The sequence below is a fragment of the Myotis nattereri genome (assembly GCF_964212035.1).
Source record: "Myotis nattereri genome assembly, chromosome: 1".
In the NCBI taxonomy this organism is placed as follows: domain Eukaryota; kingdom Metazoa; phylum Chordata; class Mammalia; order Chiroptera; family Vespertilionidae; genus Myotis; species Myotis nattereri.
Window position 1 is genome coordinate 163149343 of NC_138075.1, and position 11332 is coordinate 163160674.

The 11332-nt window shown below is 35.5% G+C and overlaps 1 protein-coding gene across 1 annotated transcript; it reads left to right on the forward strand.

Annotated features, from left to right (window-relative positions):
• Nucleotides 1-203: 203 nt before the first annotated feature.
• TRMT10A (tRNA methyltransferase 10A) lies at nt 204-11093 on the forward strand (the record flags this gene model as incomplete). Its single annotated transcript, XM_081085686.1, has 7 exons — nt 204-867; nt 1863-2025; nt 2954-3025; nt 4021-4095; nt 6742-6891; nt 8750-8855; nt 10828-11093. The coding sequence occupies exons 1-7, from the start codon at nt 611-613 to the stop codon at nt 11091-11093; spliced, it is 1089 nt and encodes a 362-aa protein (XP_080941812.1). The 5' UTR covers nt 204-610.
• Between the last annotated feature and the right edge of the window lie 239 nt (nt 11094-11332).

Here is an 11332-nt window from a genome sequence, read left to right on the forward strand (position 1 = left end):
ATCCACCTTTTTGGGCATCCACTGGGGATCTTAGAATGTATCCACTGAAGATAAGAGGGGACTACTGCATACCCTTTTGCATTTTGTGTATATTTCTGATTCATTTACAGGAATTTATTCTAAGGAACTAAATTACTGAGTGAAGGGTATTAGTATTTTTAAAGCTCTTGAAACATAAATCTGTGTTGCCTTCTGGAAAAATTGTGCCATGAAAGCACCCCATTTCATTACATGGTCTTTGTCAGTAAATAACATTTAATTGTATAAATTTTCACTTTAAAAAAAAATCCTTGGGTGAGGATATGCTTATTGATTTTTAGAGAACGAGGAAGAGATAGATAGATGATAGATGAGTGAGAGAGAGAGAGAGAGAGAGAGAGAGAGAGAGAGAGAGAGAGAGATTGATTGGTTGCCTCTTGTACACTCTGGGATAGAACCCACAACCTAGGTGCCTAGGCACATACCTAAGTATGTGCCCTGACTGGAATGGAACCTGCAGCCTTTGGGTGTACAGGACAATGCTCAACCAACTGAGCCATCCAGCCAGGGCTAAATTTTTATTTTTATTCATTTCTGAAATGGTTTAATTTTAATCACATCTATTGGTTATATGGTATTTACTTTTCTGTGTGTGAATCATCTATGTCAAAGTTGCTTTTCAATTTTTCAGAGGCATCAAGTAATGTCATCTGAAATGGTGCCAGCAATTATTGAGACTTCTAATGTTGAAAGAAAGCAAGACTTAAGTGAAGATCAAAAGGAAAGTCAGAAGCCAAGATTAGATGAAGAGTTTGAACCAATGTCTAAACGACAAATGAAAAAGCTAATAAAACAGAAACAATGGGAAGAACAACGAGAACTCCGCAAGTATGTTTCAAAATGCATTCTCCGCTATTCAAAAATATGGAATGTTGGGCCTTTCATGGTCCTTTGACACATTAAAAGTAATTGTGTTAATTAAAATTGGGACTACGCATATTGTTAGCTAACACTGTCAATTGGCTGTTAAAACTATGTTTTGAATTTCTTTTTAGCAGTGTTTATAAATTTATACTGCACACTTTTTCTCACCCAAAATCTATTGTGAGTAGCAGCACAATTTCTGAAATAACCAACTTAGGAAGGGGATATAATTAGCATCCATGTCCTAGATATGGAACAAAAATAACCTCCTCAGAAAGATCAAATTTAGGCCTAACATTGATTTTTCTAGAAGAACTATTGCAGGTTTTGAGAACAGTTAGGTTGAAGCTGTCATTAAACAGGTGTGGGCAAAAGTAGGTTTATAGTTGTGAGTATACGGAACAGTTTATTCTAGTATTATTATTTGTTGTGTTTTTTTGTATTACAGTAGTAAACCTACTTTTGCCCACCGCTGTATAATGCCAAAAGTTACTGAGAGAAAATAAACTATAGTTGATGCAGATTAGAGAAAAAAAGTATATGAGGTTTTTTTTCACTAACAATTTTACTTTGCCTTTTTTCTACACCATATAAATGTTGCTTGAAAATCATGTAGGGGAAGAATGATACAAGTGAAACATATCACAGCTCTCAAATTAAGTATTTGTAAAGTTTTCTTATAATATGATACCAATAATAAATGAGTTTATTAGTAATATAGTAAGGATTTGTGTAAAAAGCATTATACTGTTTTTACAAACCCATTTTCTTCCTTTCTAAAATTTTTAGATGGACTGTGTAAAATTGCTGATATCTGACCAATTTTGGTCCATAAAAGTGGCAGTTTTATATGGTTTAGCCTGCTGATTTAAAAAAGTAATGTTTCTTTATCTATTTAGAGGAGTCTTGTATGTGAATCTATAAATTACACCAAAAAGTTATTTCAATACTGATTTTAGACAAAAGAGGAAGGAAAAACGCAAGAGAAAGCAATTGGAGCGGCAGTGTCAACTGGAATCAAACTCAGATGGAAATGATAGAAAACGTATTCGAAGAGATGTTGTTCACAGCACACTTCGCCTTATCATTGACTGTAGTTTTGACAGCTTGATGGTATTAAAGGTATGAATCATTGTCAGAAAAACCCTGTAGGTAAACTAGGCTGAGTAATTCTTACTTTAATCTGTAATATCACTTTGATATAAATTTATGTACTAAAATGCATCTTAAATCAGGCTTTCTAAGCTCTGTGACCCCTAAATTAAACTAGCTAATAAATTCCTCTTATGTATATGTGTGTGTTGACAGGAGAGACAAACACCATGATTAGATTATAAAACTCAGTAACTGCATATTGATCATAAAGATCTGTGAGTGGTTTTCTTTGTCCTAATCACAATTAAGAAAATAAGAAGTATGATTGTCTTAATATAATTATTTCTTATTTAGTAGTTTGAGAAGCCTGGTTATTTAAACAATTCTAGTGAAGAGAAGATAATTTAATTACTTTCCAAGCCATTGGTAAGTTATAAAAATAGTAATAGTATGGCTGTAAGAGAATTTCTTAAGTAAATTTTTTCATGAACTAGCATTTTATTTATTTATTTATTTTTAAAATATATTTTATTGAGTTTTTCACAGAGAGGAAGGGAGAGAGATAGTTAGAAACATCGATCAGCTGCCTCCTGCACACCCCCTACTGGGGATGTGCCCACAACCAAGGTACATGCCCTTGACCGGAATCGAACCTGGGACCCTTTAGTCCGCAGGCCGACGCTCTATCCACTGAGCCAGACCGGTTAGGGCATGAACTAGCATTTTAAGTAGATGCAGAATATGAAATAATGGTTCACTTGCAGAGTGTTGACTTATAGTAATTTTGTTAGTTATGTAAGGAAATTGAATAGAAATGATCAGAAAGGACTTGTATTTCAAAAGAAAAAAATGTACCTGTCTAGTTATTTCTTCTGCTTATTCTGTTCCACTAAGATTGTGGAATGGCTCTAGGTGATTTTGAAAACGATGCTTTAAAAATTGCACTCTTTTATAGGATATTAAGAAACTTCATAAGCAGATTCAACGATGTTATGCAGAAAATCGACGAGCACTGCATCCTGTGCAGGTATGTTTGAGAGATTTAAAACAGACTCCAATTTTCTTTCTTATATTTCCCTTGGGAAACGGCATAGATAATCCTGCCGGCCTTTACAAGAGTCTTACAGGTAATCCTTCTTCGAGAACAAAATGCCTATTTGAAACATGTTTTCTACAAAGATAAAATATTTTAAACAGTTTTTCACATATGCGTTCTCAAACACACTGCCCAGTTATCATCAGTCTTGTCCACACTGACCTGCTCATTTCTGTGTAGTTGAACATCTTCACTGAAAGATATACACATATTTTCATACCAGTTTCTTAGCTCTCATTCCTTCTATTCCGGAGAGTAGGGGGAACTGATGTGTGCTGTGTTACCTGTTGGTAGGTTTATTCTACTTAAAAGATTCTGAGCCATTGATAATTTTGAAAAGTACTTTCTTAGCTAGAGTGAGGGAGTGCTTTGTGAGACTAGCTGCCTGCTGTCAAGAAGTGCCTGCTGTTTGAAATCTCGGTGACCTAAAATTAATACTGGCTCACTAAGGTTGAGAACTAGAAATTCTTAATGTTTGGTTAGATATTTTCTTCTTATCAAGTGATAGTAATTTTATATTTTTACATTTTATATTCTTTCCATCCTTGCTTAGACTTGAAATAGTGTCAGGTTTTAGAACCAAAGAATTATGGAGACTTGGGACTGGTGGTGGCAAAAGAAAGGGAAAGGAAACTTGTCATGGGAGTGGGGAGTTTGTAGAAAAGTGATCATTAAGGGAAAGGCTGATTATGGGTGCTTGGAAAAATGGGATGAAAATGTAGATGCCATAAGGAAGTTATTGTGGTAGAAATGACATGTTTTGTATTTTTTTATTTTTGTATGTTTAAAGCATGCCACAAATTTATTTTTTTCTAGAATGAAAATATATTGTGTTTCATTGACAATCAGATTAGTGTATGAGGGAAATAAAATATTGCACTTTAATAGTCATTTGCTCTCTCTGCCCTTGCTGATGACTCTATCAGTTTTACTTGACAAGCCATGGAGGCCAGTTGAAAAAGAACATGGATGAAAATGACAAAGGATGGGTCAACTGGAAGGTAACTACAGTAGGTTAACTCTCCCATAATTTCAAGTAGTTTTAAGCTTAAAGGTCTACATTTTTTACTCAAATTCTACATAATGTTAATAAATATAGGCGTCACCAGTCTCCAAACCCTGTGTGTCACTGTACCTAAGTTTAAGGGAATAAGGGAAGCTAAAAAGACTGTGATGTCTGTTTGTACTTGCTCCCATTAAATCTCACTTCTATTTTGCCCCCAACTTTAAAACATATTTTTAAGAAGGAAAAATTTTAAAGGTGTTTATTCAATCTCTACCTAGCAAACTGGCATTGCATTATTTGTAAGAGTGAGTCACTCTAAAATTTGAAAATATACTTGCATTGTTGCTTCTAAATCTGTGCTCTCCCATGTCCACATGTGGCTATTGAATTCTTGAAATGTGACTGGTCTAAATTGAGTTGTTCTATAAATGTGAAGTATATATTGGATTTCAAAGATTTAGTACCTATCCCCCCAAAAAGAATGTAAAATATCTCCTTGAAATTTTAAAAAAGATTATATGTCGAAATGATAACATTCTGGGTATATTATGTTGAATGCAATGTATTAGTAAAATTAGTTTCACTTATTTCTTTTCACTTTTTTATTTTATTTTATTTTATTTTATTTTTTTAAATATATTTTATTGATTTTTTACAGAGAGGAAGGGAGAGGGATAGAGAGTTAGAAACATCAATGAGAGAGAAACATCGATCAGCTGCCTCCTGCACACCTCCTACTGGGGATGTGCCCGCAACCATGGTACATGCCCTTGACTGGAATCGAACCTGGGACCCTTGAGTGTGCAGGCCGACGCTCTATCCACTGAGCCAAACCGGTTAGGGCTCTTTTCACTTTTTTTAATGTGGCCATAGGTAGATTTAAAATTACATATGTGGCTCACATTTTTTGTAGGACAAAACCTCAGTCATTTGTAAATAATAGATTGGCTTTAGTACCAATTCATGAGGAATCCTATTCAGAGAAGTACTGGGTTATTCTTGTATTTTTTTTTTCTTTCTCAAAGCCAGTTCTCACCATGACAAACTTTTCCTCTTACACTCTCTAATCCAGCCGTGGGCAAACTACGGCCCGTGGGCCGGATCCGGTCCGTTTGAAATGAATAAAACTAAAAAAAAAAAAAAAAAAAAAAAAAGACCGTACCCTTTTATGAATGATGTTTACTTTGAATTTATATTAGTTCACACAAACACTCCATCCATGCTTTTGTTCTGGCCCTCAGGTCCAGTTTAAGAACCCATTGTGGCCCTCGAGTCAAAAAGTTTGCCCACCCCTGCTCTAATCCCATAATGACTGCATTTATTTTATTATCTGTCCTATTTTCCTGAGAAATAATGTAATCAGTTAGAGAAGGCATACTTTCAGTTATTTTGTGGCTTGTTAAATTTATTATTTATACCACCGACTTTCCAGAAAAACATAAGTTTATCAGTCTTTAATTTCAAGTCCCTCTTGGGGTGCTTATTAACTATAGGACCCAAATTTATAATAAAACATTTTTAGAAAGGTGATTGCTTAGTAATCAGCTAGAAGCCCGGTGCACAAAATTCCAGCCTGTGCCCTCTTGCAGTCCAGGAGCCTTCGGGGATGTCTGACTGATGGCTTAGGCCTGCTCCCCATGGTCCTAAGCCAGCAGTTGGACATCCTTAGCACTGCCATGGCCCATCTCTCTCAGCCCCGATCGGCTGGACCCCAGCAGCAAGCTAACCTACCATTTGGAGTGTCTGCTCCCTGGTGGTCAGTGCACATCATAGCGACTGATCGACTGGTTGACTCCCCCCTGGTGGTCAGTGCACATCATAGCGAGTGATTGAGTGTCCTTAGCATATCATTAGCATATTACTCTTTGATTAGTTGAATGGACGACTGGACACTTAGCATATTAGGCTTTTATTATATAGGATAGGTTATACATTTTAGGTGAGACAAGTTCTGCTTCATTTTTTTATTTCCTTAAAGGTTGAATGTCCTGGTTGAATGTCATCTGAATCTGATGATGTATTTTCTTTTATTCTATCAATATAATTTGCAAAATTCTGACTGCCAACTGGTGTTCAGTTTTGTACCTCTGATCTAACAGTTTTGATGAAGATGATTTTATATGTGTATCATTGTAGAAATGGATTCATGGACTTTATTAAATCTACAAGCACTTTCTTTTGATGATTTGTGTAGACAGAAAAGAAATAATTGGAGAAAACCAAGAAATAATGTGAGCAAATATGTGACAAAATGCTTTTGTTTTGTTGGAGCAGAGATAAACTTAGAAAGGGTAGGTTAGTGCCACATTCAGGAAAGAGTTACTAAGTTAAAGAATTTCAGTTTTATCCTACAGATGAAAATAAAACATGGAAAGTAGTGTTTTTAGAAAATGAGGCTACCATTACTGTGTGGAAGTAAATTGGAGGGATCTGAGGCTGACGACAGGGAAATAGCATCAGGAAGCCACTTAAATAATTGATGTGTGAGGTGACAAGGAATTTAAGTAGTAGGTTATAAATAATGCATTGCAGCATTCTTTCAGACTTCTTTTCATATGATTTACTTCCTTTCAAATTGATTATTAGCCAATTTTCACAAAATCCTATTAATTAATCACATCTGTCCTCATGTGTCTTAAAGGATATCCACATTAAACCAGAACACTATATTGAATTCATAAAGAAAGAAGATCTGATTTATCTTACATCAGATTCACCTAATGTACTGAAGGAATTAGATGAATCAAAGGCTTATGTGATTGGAGGATTAGTAGATCACAACCATCAAAAGGTACTAAGTTTTTACTTTTGCTTTTGCTTGTACTTAAAATTGATATATCAATTTTCTTAATAATAACAATAATACTTTTTGATAGTAGCAATAATACTGGCGGTAGCTGCTCTCTACTGAGTGCCAGCTATATTTCAATCACCTTTTTGGCTAAGCAAAACATTTCACATACAAGATTGGGCAAATGTAGGTTTATAGTTGTTCATATGGAAAATAATACACTAATTAATAAATAATAATATAAGAATAAACTCTGTGTCTCACATACTCACAACTATAAACCTACTTTTGCCCCCCCCTCCCCCCCCCCGTACATTACTATGGTTAATCCTCACTTATAAACCAGTGAGGTCAGTGCTGATATTTTCTGCATTTTAAAGCTGAGGAAATGGAGGCCTAAAGAAAATAAGTCTAAAATCAATAGTAGTAGGTAGTAAAGCAGATATTTGAAACCTGGTAAATTGTTCTGGAGCCCAGATGCTTAAACAATATACTGTATTGATAGAAGATGCTGCTATTAATCAGTTTTTAGGCCTCTGATAAAATTTATAACAAAACTGATCATTTTTATTTTAAATATGTGATTTTCATGGGATGTGTTTTCTGTTCTCTTATATTTCTACTTTTGTATCTTTCTACCTCCTCCTCATCATTTGAATGAAAAATTACAGAAGTACACTTTCTAAGAGAAAATATCATTTTATACTTTGCCAGCTACTTAACAACATGCTAAATTCAACCCAACTAAAGAAAAAGCATGTTTACTAAGTGTCTGAGGAAATATTGTCATCAGAATAATACAAATTCAGTATTCTTATGTAGCACCACTGTGCAGTAGAACTTTTTCTAATGTTGGAAATACTTACATCATTCTGTCCAGTGTGGTAGTCCTGTGGCTATTGAACACATGAAATGTGTATAGTATAATTGAGAACAGAATATTTTAAAATTGTAACAGATTAAACTTAAATAGTCACATGTGGCTCTTATTGGACAGTGCATCTCTATAGCATCAGAGGGAATTTTATCAGAATGACCTTTAGCCTTTTTAGTGTTTTCTTAGTGAAAATATTCTTTTTTGTTACTTATATAAAACCAGATTTTTATCTTTCATGTTGTATGTGTTTTTGAACTAAAACAATTTTGTTTTCAAAAGCATCTGTCTCAATCATTATTATTTGTCCCTAAAATATGCAAACTACTGGTTGAAAATTTAGTTCTTCCTTCTCTGTACTATCTTTTGGCTGTTTCAGTTCTGGTTAGACCTAGGCTTTAAGGATTTTAATTTTGAGAAGAAAGAAAATTCATATTCAGTATTCTTTTAATTGACAGAAGGGAAAAATTAAATTTATAGGCAATTAAAATTTTTTTTCAATTCAGCTTTTTATAGTATTTGTTTTGGTTATTTGTGCGTCCTAGTGTTATGTAATTGAAACATAATTTTATCTGTATGTCTTTTGTATTCATAAAAAGAATGATGGTGTCTCTCTAGGAGTTCTGATTGAGTATTTTAAATTCTAAGAGAAAGGTGGTATGGAATGGTGAAAAGGTATTTGAATCAGGAGGCATAAGGCAAGTTTTTCCTATGGTTCTACCACTTAGGAGCTTTGTGGCAGAGCAGGGAACATGTCTTTGGTTTCCTCACTTGTAAATTGGTTAAAACAAAAGGCCTAAACATTCCAACTATCCTTATTGTCAAGAGAATATTTCCAAATTAGCAGTCAAACACAGACACACACAAACACACTCGCGTCAGATAATGGTCTCTGAACTAAAGTCTTGCTTAAAAATTATTTATTTGTTGTAGACTTTAAAGAAATTTAATGTTCTAGTCCAAGTTATAGTGTCTTTGTTTTAGGGACTCACATATAAACAAGCATCAGATCATGGAATTGATCATGCACAGCTACCCCTTGGAAATTTTGTGAAGATGAATAGTAGAAAAGTTTTGGCAATTAATCATGGTAAGCTATAAGGAGATAAAGTGAAAATGTACCTGAGTGAACATTGTGAAAATATAAAATATACACCTTGCTAGAAACAAAATTATAAAATGTAATGATTTATAATTTGTTTGAATATAGAAATAATACATGCATATTTTATAAAACTTTGAAAATACAGAAAAACATAAAAATAAATAACCTATAATTTTGCTACCCAGAAATACTTGGTATTAACTTTTTGGTGTGTTTCCTTCCAGTTCCTTCCCTATGCATATATAATATTATTTATAACATAATTGGATTCTTACTCCATTACATAAAATATTATAAATCTGGGTGTTTTCCCTCACTTATAATTATACTAGAGGCCCGGTGCACGAAATTCGTGCATGGTGTGTGTGTGTGTGTGTGTGTGTGTGTGTGTGTGTGTGTGTCCCCGTCCCTCAGCCCAGTCTGCAACCTCTCCAATCTGGGATCCCTCTCACAATCCAGGACTGCTGGCTCCTAACTGCTCACCTGCCTGCCTGCCTGCCTGATTGTCCCTAATTGCTTCTGCCTGCCAGCCTGATCACCCCTAACCACTCCCCTGCCAGCCTGATTGACGCCTAACTGCTCCCCTGTGGCCTGATTGCCCCTAACTGCCCTCCCCTGCCATCCGGGTCACCCCTAACTGTCTTCCCCTGCTGAACTGGTCACCCCCAACTGCCCTCCCCTGCAGGCCTGGTCATCCCTAACTATCCTCCTCTGCAGGCCTGGTCACCCCTAACTGCCCTCCCCTGCAGGCCTGGTCACCCCTAACTGCCCTCCCATGCAGGCCTGGTCACCCCTAACTGTCCTCCCCTGCTGGCCCGGTCACCCCTAACTGTCCTCCCCTGCTGGCCTGGTCACCCCTAACTGTCCTCCCCTGCAGTCCTGGTCTCCCCTAACTGTCCTCCCCTGCTGGCCTGATTGCCCCAAACTGTCCTTCCTTGCCAGCCTGGTCCCCCCCAACTGCCCTCCCCTGAAGGCTTGGGTCCCCCCCAACTGTCCTTCCCTGTCAGCCTGATTGCCCACAGCTGCCCTCCCCTGTTGGCCATCTTGTGTGTTGGAGTGATGGTACATTTGAATATTAGCTCTTTATTAGATAGGGTTTTTCATGTCATTGAATTATTGTTAATGGCTATATAATATTCATCATCTGAATATATAATAATTAACCATTCTTCTTTTTGGTGTGTTTCCTTCCAGTTCCTTCCCTATGCATATATAATATTATTTACAACATTCTTCTGTTGATGATTTTTTTGGTTACTATTGTAAATAACATTATAAAGGACATTCTTAGACATTTGTATGGAGTTTTTAGTAGAGATTTTTGTTGATGCACAACTGTTTATTGGGCTCTTTTTATGTGCTAAGAACTTTGTGGTAGACTATAGGGAGTTATATAAATGAATTTACTGATTCCAGGACTGAGCTTCTAAGACCTTTGATAGACTGTGGAAATTACTTTTCCATGAAGTAATCCAAATTGACCCTTCAACCATGTATTAATGTGAGAGTAATTTGGAGACAGTATTAAATTTTAACTCTAAATATGAAACAAAAAGCAGGCAAGATGTTCCCTAGAGGAAGTGGCGCTGTATATGAAAAATAGAAGAAATTTAGATTAATCCTAACCTTTTTTTTCTAGTTTTATGTTAGCACATAAAGGATAAAGAAGTGAAAGGGATAAAGAATAGGAAGGAAGCAAAAAAGATTCTCTGTGTATTAATTATTACTGACAAGGAATAATGGTAAGCTTCTAAGTGCTTAAGAATGGAATTGAGAAAAAGCTAAAGAACAGGCTTGAGAGCTTTGGGGCAACTTGATTCTGAGAGCCAATAGGGAAACAAGGTGATAAGAACAAAGTAGAAATTATTAGGACATAGTATCAATGCATTTTAAAATATAGTGTGCAACATTGTGATGAACTTGGCTGAGAAATGTATAGAGTTTGTCTTTGTTTCAGTGTTTGAGATTATTCTGGAATACCTGGAAACAAGAGACTGGCAAGAAGCATTTTTTACTGTTTTACCTCAAAGGAAAGGAGCTGTTCCCACAGACAAAACCTGTGAAAGTTCTTTGCATGACAAGACATCTGCTAGGGTTAAAGGTGGATTGGACAGTGATTCCAGTGAGGAAGAAACTAGCAGAAATGAACTAGATTCACCACATGAAGAAGAAAAGCAGGATAAAGAAAATAGCACTGAATCTACAGTGCACTCTATACCATAGGAATGTCATCTGGGTGTTTTTGTGTGTGTGCATTTTTTTTTTTTTTTCTGGTTAAGGAAAAACTAAGAGAAAATGAGGTGCTTCATAGAATATTCCAATTGGAAGAAAATTTTATTTTTTGTTATTTCTGTTGTGAATACTATAGAGTAGATAAACTTACAGAGTGGATAAAAAGTCCTTGTAAGAAAGTATTTTTTGTTTTTGCATAAGATTTTAAAAAGATGTAATTTTTAAAAATA